The following is a 22311-nucleotide window of genomic DNA, read 5'->3' as shown; positions in this document are numbered from 1 at the left end:
CTATCTTCATCTAACCTCATATACCCTTACATATTTCTCTCGTCCTCTCTCTTGGTTCATTTTCTCTTAGTCTGTGAAAGCGACTTTGTAACTCATGTAGTTCATTCATGGTCCGAATTCATAAGAGCCTGATAATGGTTCTCATTAAACTGAAAAGCAAGAAAGAAGAAATTTAATCAAATTAAATCTATTTTCTCCTAGAGAGCAATGAGATTTACTGGGGAGTCTCCTTTTTTCCAGGGCCCGTATGTTTAAAGCCGCTCAGAGTAAAATTTTAGTCTTAACTGTGTCAAAATTCTAAGAATGACGTAATTTTACTCTTATTCTTAGACTTAAGAATAAGTATGATTCATAAAGGTTCCTAAGTGTCAAGACTAGGTCTTAGCTCCTAAATTATTTAAGAGAGCTGTAGAGGTCTCTTAACCTAGTTAAGAGTAACAAGATGGCAGCAAAGAAGAGGAGACATGCGCATTCCAATGAAGATATGATGTATTGGAGTTATATGATGACATGGAGTTGATAAAATGATATAAACTTGATTGTCAATTCTTTTTGTAACTGACCTAATAAGAAATGTAATAACTTTAAATAAATGTAATAAATTTAAAAATATTACTTAAACAATAATTAATATGTTTAATGCATTTTAATACATTTAAAGGTGCTGTATGCGATTTCTCAAATTCGTTGTTGAACACTGTTGATATTTGAAATCAACCCAAACAAACCCACCCGCCGCCTCCAAAACTCACGCTCCAATACTAACCACCCTGCTCAGAGTCGAAGCCCAGCCGGCACACTGTTGGCACGTGAGGCGAGTGCACTACCAATGAAGCTAAACACCTCAGTAGTTTAACTGCAGAACTCTCACTATCTGGCCGCTGTTACACATGCAATACGAGAGTGGATGTCTGTTTATCACAGCTGAAAAAAGTGAAATGCTTCACGAAAAATAAAGCGCAGATGATGAACAAACGACGGAAGCACAATAGCCTACACAAGAGTAAATTCAAACAAGAGTTTGTTGTTAATCGCCAACAGAACAGCAGCTCCAGACAATCAAAACCTAGTGTTACTTACATGCGAAGGAATCAAAGTAGCCTCCTCATCTGTTTTCAGGCCTTCCTGCTTAGCTCTCTCCAGCACTGGAAAGCTTTTCTAATATTAACGCGGTCCTAAAGCGATTGCCCAGTCATAAACCTTCATTGCAGTGATATTCTTTTTAGCTCTTTAGTATTGTGTAAATTTACCACACCAAACATAGTGTCCAAAATTGATGTGCACTTAAGTGTGTACACTTAAGTAACACTTAAGTGTGACTTAAGTCAGCACTTAAGAATCAGTCTTATACTTTACTAAAAGTTGCTTTTAGCTTCTTTATAAAAGTCTCCTACTCTTAGAAAAGTCCTACTCTTTACTAAGAATTTTTTGACACTTAAGTCAAAACTTAAGACTATTCTTAAGAGCATTTCTGAGAAGTTTTATACATACGGGCCCTGATGTTTTCTCCCATGCAGTGATCTCACATACCTGTACATCTCCTCTGCATTCTCAGAAGACGTGTCAGCAATGTCTCAAACTTTGCTCAAATTTACCCAAAGATTAACCACAGATTTAGAAATCCAAATTCTGCAATCAAAAGTTAGAGGTCTCAAATATTCAATTTCATCATATTCTTCTAAATGGCTCGCAATCTCCGTTCCAATTCACCCCAAAAGTGTTGAATGGCTCTGTGCAGGCCAGCAAGTTCTTCCACATCCAACTCATCCAACCATGTCTTTATGGGCCTTGCTTTGTGCAATGGGGCACAGTCATGCTGTAATAGAAAAGGGCCTTCCCCAAACTGTTCCCACAAAGTTGGAAGTGTAGCATTATCTCTCCTCCACCAAACTTTACATTTGGCACAATGCAGTCAGACAGGTAACATTCTCCTTATCCATCAAACCCAGACCAGTGGCGTTGTGCTTTACACTACTCCATTCAACGCTTGGCATTGTACTTGGTGATGTGAAGCTGCTTGCAGCTGCTTGGCCATGCAAACCTATTGCAGGAAACTCTCGCTGCATAGTTTTTGTGCTGATATTAATGCCAGTGGAAGTTTGGAACTCTTCTGCTATGGAATCAGTAGAGCTTTGGCGACTTTACACATCATGCATCATGCATGATGCATGAATATCTAGCAGGGATGAAATTTCACAAAATGACTTATTGCAAAGGAGGTGACTTTATACACTTGTGTATGTACTTAGTAGCAAATGTTGCATATGTAATGGGATTGAGAATGAAGTTGTTTATATCTTTTTTAGTTAATTTTTCTGAGCCATCAGTTGCTCCTATGCAAGTAGACCGAGAGAAAAAAGGGAAACTTGTGGCAAAATTTAAAGAGGGATTTTGGAAATATGGAAACAAAGCCTTTGAAAGCTCTTTAGCATAAACTGTGTGCGAGGCTGCAAGCTGGGAAAATTTTTGCTTACACACTAATGTAATATTATGTAATTCACAACCAACCTAATCAGAGGAAAACATGTAAAAACACATGTACATTTGCATTCACTAATTCAGCAGATGCTTTAACAAAAGCAAGACATAACATGAAACGTAACAAAAGAGGTGCAATTTAAAGCTCTAAAACGGACTAGAATACAGGCTAGTGTCGTGGAAGATCTCAATATGAATACAACCTACTAATCTGACTTCTGAATCTAAATCTCTCCACCACAAACAATTATATAATATCATACAGTAATACAGTACTAATACAATATAATCCAATACTTCAAAAGTAATTCACACGATTTGTTTAAACCTAGTGATGGGTAGGTTTAGGGGCGGGGTTAGGGGTAGGTCATTCGTACAAATTCATACGAGCAACTCATAAAATACGTATGATTTAGCAAAAAACTTATGAATTCGTACAAAGTAATGGTCCTATAATCGGAGCTTAATAAAATGATAATAATGCAATAATAGGAATCAATCTTATTATTTTTAAATCATGATAAATACTTACTGAGTGCACTAGACATACTCATATATCTCTTTTGAAAAGCCTTAATATCAGATTATTAATATTATTCATGTATATTATTCATAGACTAAGCACTGATATGGCAGTTTTTGAGTTCTTACCAGGACAGAATCAGAGACAGTTTTGCAAAAGTGAGCCATTTGAAATGGTGCCAAACCACTATAAAGAAAGTATTATTTTGATTTTGTTCATAAATGGATGACTGAACGATCCATCGCCCCATATTTTCGAACCAACTTTTGAAATATTAAACAGATTGTTCTACAAACAATGAAAATCCATCATCATTTACTTTTCCTTATAAGGTTTCCATACCTGTATGACTTACTTTTCCATTTTGTAACATAAAAGAAGCCTTCCAAATTAATGTTACAAAAAAAGCACCAGTATTAATAGACACAGTCTAGATTTAAATCATGTTTGATTGTTTTTTTTTTTGTTGTTGGTTTTTTTTTTTTTTTTTTTTTTTTTTTTGAGAAAAAAATGTCTCTTGCACATTTTGAAACATTGTTGAGATCCCCACAGAGATGTGAGATTGGAGATTAATGTAGGGTCTCCGTTTGCTCTTCCTTTAATCTCATTGTTTTTTGCTGACTGGTCAGATATGATCTACAATATATTGAATATTATTATGAAGTTATTAATAAATTAATTAATACTCTGTTGAGAGTTATTTGACATGTAGGTGCAACATTACATATAGTCAAAAGAATGTCTAAAGGGGACCATCACAATTAATGTTATTATTAAAACTCACCAAAGAGCAAAACACAGATTTATTGTTATACTAAAAGACAATTTTGACTGATGATAAGAAGGGCCTTTTTAAACTTAGAAATAAAAGATTAATTTTATCATTAAACATGAAATGTTAAACATATGCTTAGTGGCATATGTTTAATGATCTCATTTATAAGCATAACCGCTTGTGAGATTGGTAACTGACTTGGATACTGGCAAGATGTTCTGCTGTCCACCAGCTTTAAACACTCAAGAGCATCAATCAAACGACTCACACTTTTGCATCTGGCTGACAGCACACCGGACAAATCCATAAATCAAATGTCGTGCAACTGGCATTTCCTGAATGAACTACAGGGTGTGGTCTGTTGGTTGTGGGATGCATATAAATGTTTTGTTCTTGATATCAAAGAGCTATATTTTGTATGATAAAATATCTTGCCGTAGGCTAAGAGAGAGGATGTGGAGCGCTGGATCATTTGTTGTGTGATATATTCCTCTAGGTCAGGTGCCCGCAAGCTAAAGATGAAAGTGGAGGAGAGCAAAATGAGAAAGCAATGGAAGTGCCGACATATTACTGTGCATGTGTTGTCTCTGAATATTCCCTTTGCTCCACTTAAACTACTCCAGTATATGGTTATAAGATTGTTGTATAGTTCACTATTTTCACCAAACCCATCCATTGGTTTTATTCAGAGTCCCTACACATACCGCCATGCTCTAGTGCTGTTTGTGTGTATGTGTGTGTGCACGCACATTTTTGTGATTTACAAATGTATGACATGGGTATTGCACTGGTATTACGACGTAAACATGAAATATGAGCACATTTCATGAGTCCTCATATTTAAAATAGCTTTAAAAACATACTAAACAATGTTTTATTAAAAATGTAAAAATTCAGAATGTTTTCTGTGATGGGTAGGTTTAGGGGTAAGGGTAGGGGTAGGGGTAGTGTAGGGGGATAGAATGTACAGTTTGTACAGTATGAAAACCATTACGCCTATGGAAATATGCAATATTTGATAGCAAAACAAACCTGTGTGTATTTGTGCGTGTGCGCGCGCGTGTGTGTGTGTGTGTGTGTTTGTGTGTGCGTGTTTGTTTGTGTGCTTTATGCATCAATGCACACATGCTACATAACTTTGCTATGTGGACTGTGTGCACTTCAGAGCAAAATTGATTTATGGTAAGACATGAGGAGACTCTCGTTTCCGGAGACCTTCTCATCTTTTAGACTAGAGCAGGTGCTAACGGAAATGCATTGATCAATTCTGGGAAAAAGGCAGAATCCAACAACATGAACTTTAAAAATTAAGAGGAAGGTGTGCAAACTAAACAAAGGCCTGGATGTGGTCTTATATTTGCTCCTCGTCTTCTTCTGTGCAGATGGAAAACTCATCTGAATCTGACTTGTTTATGTCCAAAATATCGAAAGAGAATGACTTCCTCCTGGGAACCATCTACACCATCTTTGGTAAGTCTGTCAAACGTAATCTAAAATGACTTGCTAAACATTATTTTTATTTCTGCAAGCATCTTATTATAAAGGATATAATAGTAATTAATAGTGAACAGGATATTAAACATGTTAATCATATTAAAGGGTCAGTTCAAATGAAAATTCTGTCATCAACAATTACTCACCCTCATGCTGTTCCAAACCCATAAGACTTTCGTTCATCTTCGAAACACAAATGAAGACATTTAAATGAAATCTAGGAGATTTCTGTTCCTCCATTGACAGTCCATGCAAAAAGCTGATAAAGAGATGAATTGAATGGTTTAGTCCAAATTTTCTGAAGAGACATGATCACTTTATATGATGAACAGATTGAATTTAGGCTTTTATTCACATATAAACATTCTTAAACACACGTCAGTTATGGTAAATGGAAGCTCAAGCATGCTTGCTTGATATGCGAAAACCAACCAGGTTCATTCTCATGTGTGTTACATGCACGTTTGAGCTTCTGCAAGAACCAATGAAGTTCATTCTTATGTTACACAACACGTTTGAGCTTCAGCAAGAACCAATGAGGTTCATTCTCATGTTACGCAGCACATTTGAGTTCTGGTTTAAGTCATGCGCTGCGTTTCAATTCACATACTATCTATCCTAAATAGTATTCAAAATTCAAATGAGTGTGTCCCAAATCGTAGTATGCACCTTTATTTACATTGGGCTTTATATAATACAGACTGTTTCAAAGCAACTTTACAGTGATAAACAGGAAAATAATGATTCAATGATGCAAACAGAGTTCTATTCTGCTGTAAAGCAGTTCTAAAAAGAAAATAGTGTCATTGTTCAGTTGAAGTCAGTTCAGTGTTGATTCAGTTCTGTTCAATAACTGTGTAAAAATCATCAATCATGAAATGAGTTCATAAAATGAGCTCTGCAGAAAACAGTGATGTCATCATCCAGCTCAGTTCAGTTCTAATCAAATAGTGTTAGTGCAGTCAAATCAATAATTTTGTTGAATATTAACCCCTGTAATGTCCTGTTTTGGTGTTATGTTCATGTTTCATGCTATGTTTCACTGCTTTGTTTATCACTTGCTTCCCAAGTACTTCCTTTTGTCATGTGATTCCCTTGCTCTACATGTGATCTTGCCATGTGCTCCCCTTGTGAATGTGTAATGTTAGGTGTGTTCGACATCAGCTGCGGCTGGATGCAACTGATTGGCGAGAGTAGCCGCGTACAGGCGGGGAGGAGCTGAAAACGGAGACGTGAAGTCAGACACTTTCTGCTTCCCGTAGTGATGCTTGCGCTGTGTTTGCATACTTTACCACAGCTGAAAAGAAATAATGGCAAAACATGTTTCAGAGACATGTTCATTCAATACTTTATACTGCTTACAGCATCTGTTTTTACAAGAATAAAGTTCAACATAAGCATATATTATTGAAATACCAATGTAGTGGGGTCTACGCTTTTTATCAGTTTTATTTTGATAAACATGACACAATACAACATCGCAACTACATAAAAAGAGCTTTAACTGTTATAAAAATACAGATTTTTGAGCATTAGTGGAACTGAAGGTGTGAGAATAAACACAAAACATACGTGATCGTTGTTGTCACAATCGAGTCTCCTGCACCAGATCTCCCGAACCGCCAGAGGGAGCCGTCACCTGAGTATTAGCTTGTATTGGACTTAATTTCCCATGAACCCACATACCTGGGACTGATTACTCATGCACCTGCTGCCAATCATTCACCCACTCATCCGCTATAAAAGACACTCTCACTTCCAGCTCTGTGCGAAGTCTTGATTAGCCACGGTTGTCAACGCTGAGCGTTTATTCTGCATTGCTGTTTTGTTACTGACTTGGATTGTTTATCTGGACTCTGATTCTTGCTGCCTGCCTCGACCCTTACCTGCTTACTGTCTATCCCTGTCTGCCGCCTGCCTCGACCTACTGCCTGTTCCCGTTTATGCTGCTAGCTGCCTGCCTCGACCCTCTGCCTGTTTACTGGTTTGTGTTTCCTGTACTGCCCTTGTTATCAATAAACTGCAAATGGATCAATACACTTCTGACTCATCACAGAAGACTTCGCCTAATAGCGATCCAGCAGCAATTATGCAGTTATCAACCGAACTGTCTGCCCAGGCTAGCCAACTCGCTGCTCACCAACATCAATTAGCCTGGTTGACTTCCCTGACGGAGGATCTGGTGAGATCGCTACAAGGCCTCAACCTGCAACCCACCACACCACCAGCGGCGCCACACCCAACGCCCAGCCATCCACCAGAAAACCCACCTGCCATTGTTAACCCACGACTGGCTTTCCCGGAAAAGTTTGACGGGGAATCCAACAGGTGTAAGGGCTTTTTGCTACAGTGCTCGCTGTTTGTCAACCAGCAACCAACTTTATATTCCACTGATTCAAGTAAGATTGCTTTTGTCTGTTCACTACTTACGGGGAAGGCCCTTGATTGGATTACTGCTGTTTGGAGATCTGATGGTTCCAGCTTTCACTCGTTCGATCATTTTATGCAACGATTCAGAGAGGTGTTCGAGCAATCCAACAGCGGACGAAGCGCGGGTGAGCAACTTCTCGTTCTGACTCAGGGCACAAACACCGCAGCTGAGTACATGCTGGCCTTCCGCACCCTCGCCGCACAAACAGAATGGATTGAGGACACCCTAAAACTGTTATACCGATGAGGTCTGGGTCTAGAACTACAGGCGGAGATGGCCTGTCGTGACGAGGGTCGGTTCTTGAACGAATTCATGGAGTTAACCATCCAGATCGACAACTTAATGCGTTCACGTCGCCCTGTACTCCCCGCTTTTACCTCAACTCCTCTCACTTCCAACAGTCCTGAACCCATGCAGCTCGGATACACTCACCTGACACCTGAAGAACGAGAACGCCGAATTCTGTGCTTGTACTGCGGTCAATCTGGCCACTACAAGTCATCATGCCCTGTACGACCAACCTCAAGTAACACCAAAGCGGTGAGTGGTCAGACTCGACCCAAACAGTTTATCTCCTGTGTTAAAATTCCAGTCAAACTATTCAGTAAATCAATAGCTGTGGTGGGACTATTAGATTCTGGGGCTGCTGGCAATTTCAAATCCAGAGAATTCACTGACAAACATAACCTTGCTCTAACGCCCTGTACTTTTCGCTTGGCAGTGGAGGCGCTAGACGGCCGACCGCTCGGAGAGGCTCAAATCACCGATCAGACCGGATGCAGACCGGCATGCTTCCCCATGAAACTCTCCAGTTCTACGTCATCAACTCACCCATTCACCCATTAATCCTGGGATTACCGTAGTTGCGCCGGCACGATCCCCAAATTTCGTGGAGAGAGGGAGAGATTACTCAGTGGAGCACATCCTGTCACCAAAACTGTCTCACCCACAAGTCGCCCATTCCGGTCAGCACCATCACACTCACCCAAGCTAAACCTGACATTCCTGGACTTCCCCGCGAATATGCTGATCTCTGCGAGGCCTTCAGTAAGACCAAAGCCTCCTTACTACCACCTCACCAGCATCAACCGGGTTTTTCTTTGTTAAGAAGAAGGATGGGAGTCTCAGGCCTTGCATTGATTATCGTGGACTCAACGACATCACCATGAAATTCAGGTACCCTCTTCCATTAGTTCCTGCTGCCCTGGAACAGCTTCGCCAGGCCAAATATTTCACCAAGTTAGATCTGCGCTCGGTCTACAACCTTATACGCATAAGGGAGGGGGACGAATGGAAGACAGCATTCTCCACATTCACTGGGCACTATGAGTACTCTGTTATGCTGTTCGGCCTAGCCAACAGTCCGTCCGTGTTCCAATCCATGATCAGTGACGCCTTCAAAGACATACTAGATCGGTGGGTGGTAGTTTACACTGACGATATCCTTGTCTATTCAAACACCATGGAGCAGCATATATTTAGCATGTCCGCTCTGTGCTTCGTCGGCTCATCCAACACGAGTTATATGCAAAAGCAGAAGAATGTGAGTTTCATCAGAAAACTTCATTTCTGGGATACGTCATCAGTCAAGAGGGAGTGGCAGTGGATGATCAGAAGGTGAGAGCAGTGGTGGACTGGCCCCAGCCCCATACACTCAAGGAATTACAATGTTTTCTGGGGTTTCAAACTTCTATCGGCGGTTCATCAGAAATTTCAGCACTGTGGCAGCACCCTTAACATCCATGACTCGTCGAAATTCAACCACCCTCTCCTGGTCTCCCGAAGCTCATCAAGCCTTTCGTGAGCTCAAACACCGCTTCACACCCGCACCCATACTTCATCACCCAGATCCCAGTCGTACGTTCATCGTGGAGGTTGATGCTTCCAGCACGGAAATTGGGGCTGTTCTCTCGCAACGACATGAGCCATCAAAGAAATGTTTCCTTGTGCTTACTTTTCAAGAAAGCTCTCTGCGGCTGAGCGCAACTATGATGTGGGAAATCGTGAATTATTAGCAATGAAGGCAGCAATGGAGGAGTGGCGTCACTGGCTCGAGGGTGCACAACAGCCCTTCATCGTCCTAACCGACCACAAAAACCTGGAATATTTGAAGTCTGCTAAACGTCTGAACCCGCGCCAAGCCAGGTGGGTGCTCTTCTTTACCCGCTTCCATTTCTCGGTCACTTATCGACCCGGCTCCAAGAACACCAAAGCAGATGCACTGTCCAGAATTCACGAGGAGAATGAGCACGTCAACACAACTGAAACCATTATCCCAGAGAATTTGCTCGTAGCTCCCATCCAATGGGATATTTCAACAGAAATTAACCTCTCCAACACCCAGACTCCTCCACCTCCCGAATGGCCTCCAGATCTCATGTATGTACCCGAACATTACATTACATTACATTACTGTGATACCAGGACACCCTGGTATCACAGCGACGCTGCATCTTCTTAAGAATAAATACTGGTGGTCATCTATGTCTGAGGACACTGCTCGCTTCGTTGCACAGTGCGTCACCTGCAACACCCCCAAGTCATCACACCAAGTACCAGCCGGCTTGCTTCAACCTCTACCCATACCTCAACGACCGTGGTCGCATATTGCTATAGACTTTGTCACTGACCTCCCCAACTCTCTCGGTAACACCACTATCTTTACAGTAGTAGATCGATTCTCTAAGTCATGTCGCCTTATTCCCCTGCCTAAGTTACCCACTGCCTTGGAAACTGCAGAGACTCTATGCAACTATGTCTTCAGATTCTATGGTCCTCAGTTCACATCCAGGGTCTGGTCAGCCTTCTTCCGTCTCCTCAATGTCAACATCAGCCTTACCTCTGGGTACCATCCACAATCTAATGGACAGACTGAACGTTTGAACCAAGAGCTCACCCGCTTCCTCAGAACATACTGTCAGAACAATCAGACCAACTGGAGCAGATATCTCATGTGGGCGGAATATGCGCAAAACTCCCTTCAAAAGCCAGCCACAGGTCTCACTCCATTCAAGTGCGTGCTGGGTTTTCAACCACCTCTATTCCCCTGGTCCGGGGAGCCATCTGAACTGCCTGCCGTCACAGAATGGTTGCAACGCAGCGAGGAAACTTGGAATTGAGCCCATGTTCATCTGCATAGAGCAGTGAGGAGACAGGAGGATCAGGCCAACCGTCATCGCCGCCCCGGTCCCGAATACGCTCCTGGTCAATGGGTATGGCTATCCACCAGGGGCCTCCGCCTTCGACTCCCATGCAAGAAGCTCAGTCCTAGGTATGTGGGACCATTCAAAATTATTAGACAAATTACACCTGTTTCATTTCGTTTAGAACTCCCTGCTAATAAGCGTATTTCTTCCACTTTCCATATGTCACTACTGAAACCTGCTGGCGGTCCGAGAGAGGGTCAGGAGACCGCGGGTACTGAGAATCAGAGACGAGGAGGTGTATCAGGTCCGAAATCTGCTCGATTCTCGATGCTGCAACGGGGTGCTCCAATACCTGGTCGATTGGGAGGGTTATGGTCCGGAGGAACGGTCCTGGGTCAATGCCAAGGACATTCTCAACCCCACACTCACTGAGGAGTTTCATAGGACACACCCGGAGAAGCCGGCCCCCAGACCCAGAGGGAGACCTCGGCGTCGCTTGCCTCCTCGCGTCAGGAGCCGCTCGCGGAGTGGGGGCTCTGTCACAATCAAGTCTCCTGCACCAGATCTCCTGAACCGCCAGAGGGAGCCGTCACCTGAGTATTAGCTTGTATTGGACTTAATTTCCCATGAACCCACATACCTGGGACTGATTACTCATGCACCTGCCGCCAATCATTCACCCACTCATCCGTTATAAAAGACACTCTCACTTCCAGCTCTGTGCGAAGTCTTGATTAGCCACGGTTGTCAACGCTGAGCGTTTATTCTGCATTGCTGTTTTGTTACTGACTTGGATTGTTTATCTGGACTCTGACTCTTGCTGCCTGCCTCGACCCTTGCCTGCTTACTGTCTATCCTGTCTGCCGCCTGCCTCAACCTGCCTGTTCCCGTTTATGCTGCTAGCTGCCTGCCTCGACCCTCTGCCTGTTTACTGGTTTGTGTTTCCTGTACTGCCCTTGTTATCAATAAACTGCAAATGCATCAATACACTTCTGACTCGTCACAGTTGTCACGTAGTGAATCCGGCCAATCGTGGAACAGCTGTGTCGTCATCAGAGCTTGTGCAGCTGCTCTTGAGAAACTGCGCTGGCTGACTCAGCCGGCTGCTCTCGAATCGCTCCCACGGTACTTTGAAGCAATGTCACAGTCACATTACGTCTGCACTGTCTCAAGTCGGACAAAATTTTTTACTGTTTCTTAAGCATGCACTGCTTCAAGTCAGCTGCCGATCGGTCTGTGCACCACTGCATGAAGTCAAACAAGCCTATTGGTTGTTTTAGTCATGTGTTTTCTTTGTTCTGTTTTCTGATTGGGTTATTGTCTTGATTGTTCACAGGTGTTCCTTGTTTGTCATTAGTCTCTTTGTATAAATAGCCCTCATGTTTCATTGTTCTCTTGTCTAGCTTTGTTGTCCCTGTAACCATTGTTGCTGAGTTTTTGTTCATGCCATGTTTGTCACACCAAGCCAAGTCTTTATTATGTTTTGTTTATGTTTTATGTTATAATAAACTGCACTTGGGTTCTCACTACACTCGCCTCCAGTGGACTTATGTTACAACCCCCAGTTTCACAGACTAAAATACATGTTTGAGCTGTTTTAACTGAAAGCAAATTGCACTGACATATATTAAAATATGTCAATGCCATTGTTTTGCCTCAAGATGCACACCAGTATTTTTTTTTTTTCTTTTTTTTTTTTTTTCCTGAGGCATGTCTATAAAACCTACTTAAATATCCTAATTGAACTAAGGTCTAATCCTAGCTTAAAGGGTTAGTTCACCCAAAATTGAAAATTCTGTCATTTATTACTCATCCTCATGTCGTTCCACATCCGTGAGACCTTCGTACATCTTCGTGAACTCAAATTAAGATCTCTTTGATGAAGACTGAGAGGTTTCTATCTCTCCATAGAGATCCAACTCAACTACCACTCCAGAAAGGTAGGAAAAGGATATCATTAAAGGACTCCATGTGATTCCAGTGTCTTAAACTTAATTTCGTGAACACTCGCTCATGTGTGTTGTGTTGATGCACACAACAGGCATGCATTGCAGATCAATATTTTTGTACATAAAGTGGTAAATTGTTTCCTTTTTTTTTTTTTTTCCTTTTTTTTTTTTTTGAGCAAACAAAGCACTCATAAAATTGAGTTTAAGCCACTGGAGTCACATGGAATACTTTAATGATGTCTTTTCCCTACCTTTCTGGACGTTGGAGTGGTAGTTGCTTTGGATCTCTATGGAGAGGCAGAAACCTCTCAGACTTCATCAAAAAAATCTTAATTTGTGTTTCGAAGATGAACTAAGGTCTTACGGATGTGGAACGACACAAGGGTGAGTGATAAATGGCAATTTTCATTTTTGGGTGAACTAACCCTTTAATCTAAGCCCTGTTTGTGAAACCAGGCCTAAGTGTCCCCAACCGTGGCAAGGGACTAAAACTTCATCAGGTGACAGAAATGGACAAAATATTTTTAGTTTTATCAAAATTCTTATTTACTTTTTTATCTTCATATTATAGCATATTATATTTTATTATATTTGCATATTATGCAAATGGTAAAATTAATTTTGAATTAAATTAAATTAAAATATTAAATCAAAATGTAAGGTTTGAACCAAACCATTAATAAAATTTGACAAAAACAAATAAATGTATGCATGTGCACTTATTGAACTGATACTGATTACGCTTTCAGCGACTAAAGTATTCTCTGTTTAATCCTTAAAAAAAAGTTATTTAAAAAAAAAAAAATGATTCTCTCTGCATACTACTTTTAATAGCCTTATCTCCTCAAGTCAAGTCACATTTATTTGCATAGCATTCTTCATAACACACTTTAAGGCAGCTTCACAGAAAATTCATTCATTGTTTTATTGACTGTGTATTCCTTTCTTTCATTCTTTCACTGCAGGTGTGCTGTCTCTGATGGGAAACACCACTCTATTGTTTGTTGCCTATCGCAAGTGGTCATCTCTTAAGCCAGCTGAGTTTTTTATCATCAACCTCTCCATCAGTGACCTGGGCATGACCATTTTCCTTTTTCCCTTCGCTATTCCCTCTGCTTTCGCTCACAGGTAAAACTCTTTCACGGCAGGGACGTTTCTTATAGAATAAGAGTCTTCCCCTCTTTCTTTATATATACATATCTTATATCTTTATATATACATATCTTTCTTTTCCCCTTTAGATGTTAGTATGTCCTCTTGAGACTTAATAAAGAGGGTTCTCTCTCTGATCCTCTTAAAGGCATCAGCATAATAAAAGCAAATTAAATCAACTTTAACAGCTGGAAACACATCAGTGCAGGCTCCGTGTCTTCAGAGACTGAACTCTCTGATGACTGGGGCTTTTGATGCCGCTATTCCTTTTTTTTTTTTTTTCTTCCCCTTTTTTGTTTTTGTAGTAAGCTATAGTCATTGATCATGTAGTAACTACTCTGTTTTTGAAACCTCATACAGAAAATGTGAGCACTGGAACACAGAGACATAAAAATGTAAGAATTTAAATATAAACATGTTTCTTGTACACAGATTATAATGATTATAAGCCAAATGTTCTAGTTTTTCTAAAATTATATTTATGGCTTGGTTCAAACCTTAAATTTTGATTTAATATTAATTTCCCCAAAGATAAATACATTCATACAAAGTGAAAAGATTATAAAAAATAAAAAAACAAAAACATTTAGACATAAGCCAAAACGTACCTTAACGTAGTTCAATATAATCTTTTTTTTTACTTTTTATAACGTAATATTACCATAAACAAAAGCTAAAATAACTGAAATATGAGAGTAGAATTTTCACTTTAAGATAAAACTAAACACATTTTGTTGGTCAGTGTTTAATTCAGCTAACTTACTATAAATAAAGACAACTTCGAAGCACCTTAATGTTTATTGTGATGTCTTTTTAAGATATGCATCATATTTTTGGTTATATACTGAAGAAAAAAAAAAAAAAAAAACCACCAGAAAAGTGAATAAAACCCACAATAATTTCTCCAGTTAGTAAAGCTATTCAATGTTTTCTGTACAAACGGGCGGATGACGTCACGACCAGGAAAGGATAAATACACATCTGGCCAGACCGGCTTCGGCTTTTCTGTCTCAGCAAAGCAATCTGTGTGAAACTGTCTTATTTATTGTTGTCTGTCCTGATATAGTACAGCTCAATATCTCCACACTTATTATGGCGAACCAAACATTTAAACTGTGTGTTCCTCCCTGCCCCCGCTTCCTTACGGGTGGGGATACACACGATTTATGTGTTATGTGTTTGGGAGTGGAGCATGCTCTTTCAGCCTTCGAGGGGCCTGAATGTGAGCATTGTGAAAAGCTTCCACTCAGAACGCTCCGCTCCCGCCTCTCACTTTTCTAGGAAGGTGAGCAGGCCAGTGTTCCTCATGGCTCTGGACCCGCCAGGAAAAAGTTGTCATGGTGTTCACAAATGGATTTATCAGTGGGGCTCTTTCTCAGCCTTCACCTGGTAGATCCACCTCCCCCTCTCTGGTGTCGGAAGCCCACCCAGCACCTTCTTCCACCCAGGGAGAGGGCTCGTCGCTTCAGCACTCCAGTTTGGAGGAGGTGGATGTGCTGAGCGTCGATATGGGGGAAGAAGACTTGTCATCTCTTTCCCCAGAGTATGAGGAGCTGGTGGAGGTGATCTCTCGTGCTGTGTCTAAGTTAAATATTGAATGGCCAGCAGAGAAACAGGGCAGTTTGCTTTTGGGACGAGCGTTTCCTAACATCTAATAAATCACCTCCACCAAGGGGCCTTCCCTTCTTTCCTGATCTACATGACGAGTTATCTAGATCATGGAAAAAGCCATACTCGTCAAGACTTTTCAGCCCTCAGGTCAAATACTATTTAGATATAAGGGGGCTGAAAGAGTATGGCTATGGGGCGGTGCCCCGGGTTGAACAGATGCTCGCGAGCTATCCGTCCCCAGTTTCAGCGTCATCTCTGAAGGCCCCTACACTTCCCACTAAGCCACTAAAAGTTACATCAGGACTGGTGGGTAAAGCGTTCACGGCAGCAGGTCAGGCTGGTGCTTATTTGCATACAATGGCTATTTTACAATCATACCAAGCCGACCTGCTGAATGATTTGGATGGCGGAGAGGGGATTGGCCCGGACGCAGTTCGAGAACTGCTTTGAGCCACAGACTTATCTCTGAGAGCCACCAAGGAGACCGCCAGAGCAATTGGGCGGGCCATGGCAGCCTTGGTGGCGACAGAGAGACACCTGTGGCTCAACTTGTCTGATATAAAGGAAAAAGACAGGGCCTTTCTCCTCGACGCTCCGCTTGAGCCAACTGGCCTGTTCGGCGATGCTATGCTGTCAACTCGGTCGTCGACAGGTTTCAGGAGTCTAAGAAACAAGCGGAGGCGTTCAAGAAATATCTTCCACACCGCCATCTATCCTCTGGGGTTGCTGGGCGTCATTTAGAGCACAACAAAAGGAGAGTGTCGCTTCTCGTGCTCCACCTCAAAGATATGGTGGGCCGGGACGGCACTCTCAGCCCAAGCCTTCAAAGTCGAAGACAGACCTGAGGGTTGTGCTTCAGGCCAAGAAGGCTTTAGGTCAGAAGAAGTCCTGACGCCAGTGGTGTCAGACTCCTGAGGGCAGCCCCAGACGGGGTGGAGTGGTGTTCACCTCAGTATACGGTGCCCGTTCCACCTCGTTCTGCCAACCCCGCCACCTCTGGTCCTTCGGGCGCTGCCTCCAGCGAGTTAGTGATGCGGAACTCACAGGACGCTGCGTCACATTCGCATCCTCTTTCATCTAGGGATGCACCGATACTATTTTTTAAGGACCGAGTACAAGTACCGATATTTTTTTTCTAGTACTCGCCGATACCGATACCGATGCCTATACATTTATTAATTTCTCTCTCTCTCTCTTTTTTTTTTTTTTTTTTGATGTTGCAGTTTTCCAAACACAACACAGTGAGACTAATAAATGTAGGACAGCTTCTTTATTATTACTCTAATGAAAAAAGTAATAATTTTTATGTTCTTGTCACAAACTTAAAGAACAAAAATTTCAGTGTCCAATAACCTTCAAAGGGCATAATTACCAATATATATAACTGTTGTTATATAAAAGGAAATTTACAAACAAATTACAAACAATACAACAAACATTATAGAGATACAAATTAAATAGACTTGTTTTTCAGATACAGTAGGTTTATTTACCATGTATACATTTATTTAACATCTTTTGTTGTTTTATTAACATATAGACTATGGTCCCTTTAAGACCGAATCCATAGATACTGACGTGACACGTATCCTGTTTTCACCCAAATGTTTACGTTGACTTAAGCCATAACAGACTGTATTTACATGAGATACTCCACACGATGGACATTTTGAAAACTATGTGTGCATTTGACCATTCAGGCGCAAGGAGAACTGATCGCGTGCTGTCTGAGAGAACTGGGATTGTGCGCAAGAAAGAGAGAGAGCGCGCGTGAGAGAGAGCGCTTCTGGTCTGTGTCATTCAGCGCAATTCCGCCTGTCCCGCCTTCACTAATCGATAACGAATTGTGATTGAAAGCACGCAGTTCGCAATATGTGTGTTGTCATCATTAATTTTGAAGTATTTCCACACCTCTGAGGCTGAAATTGTTTCTGCTGCTGCCGCCGGTGTCTCTGTGCACAGAAAATTCTGTTAGTTACGTCACGTGAAGTATCGGTCTTTGGTATCGGGGGTATTTTTCCCCTGTAGATGGTATCACTGTGGGGAAAAACCCATTGATGACTCGTTTCCTTCATGGCACCCAGAGGCTGAGGCCTGCAACACGCACTAGGGTCCCTGCTTGGGATTTGGCAATTGTTTTAGAAGGTTTATCTGCAGCTCCGTTTGAGCCACTTGAATCCATCTCAGAAAAGTTTCTGACCCTGAAAATTGTTTTCCTTCTTGCCATTTCTTCCCTTCAGAGAGTGGGAGACCTTCAGGCCCTTTCTGTATCCCCAACTTGCCTTGAATTTGCACCTGGGATGGTCAAAGCGTTCCTTTACCCTAAGCCGGGTTATATCCCTAAGGTTCTGACCAATGTTCCTTGGCCTATAGTGCTGCAGGCTTTCTGTCCTCCTCCGTTCTTGGACGCATACGTGAGTATTGGGCACATATGTCCACAGAGCTGCCCTGTGGAGGAAAGCAGATCAACTATTTAAGTCACAATAGACCCGTACATAGACCCGAACATTTGACACACAAACCTCAAGAATGGTGTCAATCTACAAATGTAAAAAGATGAGCTCTTAACATCACAACACAACAAATAACTAATAATAATGACAAAACAACAACAAAAATAAAAAATAAAAAAAATAAAAACAATGATCCATTGGGGGGTATTCTGTTGGTCTGGAAAAATGGAAAATATGTAGTTGCTTTGTTTACAGTGCAGTCGTGACCAATCCTGTTACTGGAGATCTACCTTTCTGCAAAGTTCAGCTCCAACTCTAATCAAACACATATGAACCAACCAAATAATATCTTCAGAAACACTTGCTAAATACACATAGAACAGGATTGGGCACTCGAGTCTTAAGTGACTTTACAGATTGATTTTTTTTTTTTTTTTTTTTTTTTTTTCTTTTCAGGTGGTTGTTCACAGAGGTGATGTGTATGTGTTATGCCTTCTGTGGAGTTTTGTTTGGTCTCTGCAGCCTCAGTAACCTGACTGTACTGTCCTGTGTGTGCTGGCTCAAAGTCTGCTGCCCCAACTATGGTAAGATCTGTCTTTTTATGTACACAGGACAATCAAGCAGAAGATAATGTGAAAATACATATCAAATGCATCTCCTGTGGCGACTCACGAAGGTATCGTGAAAGGGGACCATGTTTATGCATTTATTTATTTATTTTTATGTAGCATATGGGATGAGCAAATAAGGAGAGAATAGTCTCAGTACTAGCATGAACACATTATTGAAATAAACATTATTGAAACAACATTATTTGAAATAATTGAGTGAATCAAACACACAATGGTAACCACAAAAACCAACATAACAGAAACACTTTTAAATGTCAAACATAACTGAACATTAAACACTAACAGGTCTTTCCCTTTAATCAAAAGCACATAAATTGGCAATTAATTTCAACATTTACTCTCCTGATCCAGCCCTATGCAAAGCATGCCGGGAACTAAAAATCAACTGCCCCTCTGTGGGTTTCATGGTCTATCTGTGCTGATTCTAAACTGATTTGTGACGAGTGTCTTTAGGCAGAATTAGCTTAATGCACATGTAACCCCTGTCTCAGGGTTAACTGTAGGGGTTGGGATCTGATTGAAAATATCAATCGTCTACGTTCGTTCAAGGAGCTTTGGGGTATTTTTCTATTTAAACCAAACTCTCAGTATTAAATGTTCAACTGAAATATCATGAAAAGAAAAACAATAAAATAAAATAATGCCACACTCAAGAATTTAAGTTAGCCAGAAATGTATTTTGTGAGGCAATCAATTTAAATGCTCTTTGTTCTGGCACTTAAAACAAAGTGATGAACATCAGATGACACTCAATCTCCAACAGTTAATTGAGCTTGATAACAGATAACAACAATGCAATTGTAACCCAAAAATTGATTTCGGAAATCGGGAAAAAAGTGTAAAAAAAAAAAGTCTCAGTCCCATGTAATGTGTATAAAAAATAAAAAAAAATCTCAGTCCTACCGCTTCACCAGGAATACCATTCAATCAATCAAGCACGGAAGAAAGAAGAGCTGATGAGTTGATAGAGTACGACGAGATGATGAAAAGAATTTTTTCCGGAGGAATCCACTCAGATGATTCAGGTCCAAATGTATCACCAAACAACAGTCCAAGGAAAAAAAACAGTCAGAATGTCTTAGAAAACAGTCACAGAAAGCAATAAGTCTTTGACTTCTTCCATAGCGTTTCAAATTCAACCTCCCAGCTGACATATAAAACATTTTCAATCTCAGCAGACTCTGAAACCAGAGGGACCAGTATGCCCCCAGTAACAACCTCAGATTCTTCTTGTGTGGGTCCAAACACAGGCTGAAAAGACTCTGATCTAGGAATAGTTGAAATACGTGGAGAGAACTCAGCTGCGTGAGGGGGGTTCAATGGGTCTGACATTTTTTCAGAGATGTCACGAGAGGTGAGTGGCCCATCATCTACTTGTATAACGTAGGGACTCCTTGTGACTATTTCAGGAGTGGGTATTTGGAAGTAACTTTCTTCCTCATCACTGGACAGTTCCTCATAATCGGCACCCTCCTGCATCTCAGTATTAACTCTTGTTCTCATCCCACGCTTTCTGTTAGCGGTGTGATTTTCCCCAGTCACCTGCTACTCTGGGCTCGCTGGCAAAAACAAGATAAGGCGTAGTCCTGACATTGTCAGCTCCAATAAGGGCACACAACTCTCGGATGGTGTGGGATTCAAAATCCTTTCCTTGGTCGCTAAGGATGCGACTTGGGAACCCATAATGGACAATGAAATTCTCCCAGAATGCCTTTGCGATGGTCTTAGCTTTCTGGTCTTTTGTCGGTACCACAGCAGCAAATTTGGTAAAGTGGTCAGTCATGACCAATATATTTCTGGTGTCATGATTGTCAGGCTCGAGAGACCATTAATAAATGCATACTAAGTCAAGGGGATAAATTGTCTGTATGGATTCCATGGGAACTGCTTTTTGAGGGCTCTCTTTCCTCCTAAAACATCTCTCACAGGTGTAACATCTGTTCTCAATATCCCTTGCCATCTTCGGCCAAAAGAATCTAGCATGAGGTCAAGTGCACGCTCATAGCCAAGATGGCCCACCTCATCATGAACACCATTCAATGCTCTCTCTCCACTTTTGAGGCAGAACCAGCTGGTGCAACACAGTCCCATGAGTTGTCCACTTCCGGTATAACACTCCATCTCCTAACTCAACCCGTTTCCATTCCCTCAGGAGCAGTTTGACCCCGAGCGGTTCAAGTTTGGTGTATCGGAAGTTGGGTTTCTAACCTTGTTCCATGAAAGAAATGATTCTTCTCAAAGTTGAATCCTCCCTCTGAGCTCGGTACCAATCATCACGGGTCATTCCAGGGATAGTCTCGTACCCTTTGGTGGTTAAATTTTCAGGGACAGATGAAGCATTCAAAGCCAAGGACTCAGCAAGAACAACAGACACTGATGCCTCTGACACGTCGTTCGACAAGACAAATGAATGACGCTCACACACTGCAGAGAGCAATTCAGTGGAGATCACCTCAGTTTCCTTGCATAGTCGCTGTTTTAAGTCTCCAATAGCCCTCTCTTCTTCAAGGAATGCATCATCCTCCTCTGGTGGATTCTGCAGTCTCCTGGACAATCCATCAGCATGCTTATTGACAGACCCAGCTCTGTATTTTTTATTGAATCTGTAAGTAGATAACGCTGCAAGCCAGCGATGTCCTGCTGCATCGAGCTTTGCCGTGGTTAGCACGTATGTCAGTGGGTTATTGTCTATTAGAACAGTAAATTCAGTACCATAAAGATAATCACTGAATTTCTCACAGACGGATAGTTCCTCTCACTTTTTGAGAGACCCCTACTGGCATATGCTATCACACGGAGCTTGCCCTCCTGCTCTTGGTAGAGAGCCGTGCCAAGCCCCTCCTTATAGGCATCTGTATGTAAGACATAGGGGAGTTCTGGGTTTGCGAAAGCAAGGATTGGGACAGATGTCAATTTCTCAATCAGGGTCTTAAATGCATTTTCACATTCAACTATCCACTCGTCATCAATGGGAGCATTGGTATTCACAGGAGTGCTTGATTTCTCTCTCTTGTAAACCTTCCCCCTTCTCCTTGGAGGACAGTATCCCACAGTAAGACGGTTCAGCAGCTTTGCTATTTTAGAATACCCCTTGACGAAGCGCCGATAATACCCAGCAAAACCTAAAAAACATTTTAGCTCTCGCCTGGTTGAAAGACGAGGCCAATTTCTTAGAGCCGAGATCTTTTCTGGATCGGTGTGAACTCCGTCGGCATCCACCACATGTCCCAGATACTTTACAAAGGATTTGAAAAAGTGGCATTTTTTCAGGTGACAACTTCAATCCACACTCTTTCAGATGAGTCAACACTTTCATCAGCCTGGTTTCATGTTCCTCGAGTGTTTTAGAAAAGACGATAAGATCATCCAGAAACACGAGTACTTCATTCAAATGCAAGTCTCCTACACGCCTTTCCATAAGCCTCTGAAAAGTGTTAGGTGCATTTGTGACACCTTGAGGCATACGATTGAATTCAAAGAAGCCCAGAGGACAAATAAAAGCTGTTTCGTGTTTATCTTCTTCAGCTACTTCGACTTGGTAATATCCCGATTTAAGGTCCATGACAGAGAACCATTTAGCACCACTGAGTGCCGAGAAAGTCTCCTCTATGTTGGGAAGTGCGTATGCATCTTTTATAGTGTGCACATTAAGCTTTCTATAATCGAC

The 22311-nt window shown here is 41.5% G+C and overlaps 1 protein-coding gene across 1 annotated transcript in view; it reads left to right on the top strand.

Moving 5' to 3' along the window:
* Window positions 1–5137: 5137 nt before the first annotated feature.
* Window positions 5138–22311, top strand: part of opn7b (opsin 7, group member b) — a 58926-nt gene continuing 41752 nt past the window's right edge. The window contains exons 1-3 of the mRNA XM_051880580.1: window positions 5138–5246; window positions 13762–13924; window positions 18469–18596. Coding sequence (XP_051736540.1) covers window positions 5159–5246; window positions 13762–13924; window positions 18469–18596 — 379 coding nt within the window. The 5' untranslated portion in view covers window positions 5138–5158. The remainder of the gene's footprint in view (window positions 5247–13761; window positions 13925–18468; window positions 18597–22311) is intronic.

The sequence above is a fragment of the Ctenopharyngodon idella genome, chromosome 22, assembly GCF_019924925.1.
Source record: "Ctenopharyngodon idella isolate HZGC_01 chromosome 22, HZGC01, whole genome shotgun sequence".
NCBI classification, from domain to species: Eukaryota; Metazoa; Chordata; class Actinopteri; order Cypriniformes; family Xenocyprididae; genus Ctenopharyngodon; species Ctenopharyngodon idella.
Note: the sequence above shows the minus strand (reverse complement) of the source record. Positions and strands in the feature narration are given on the sequence as shown.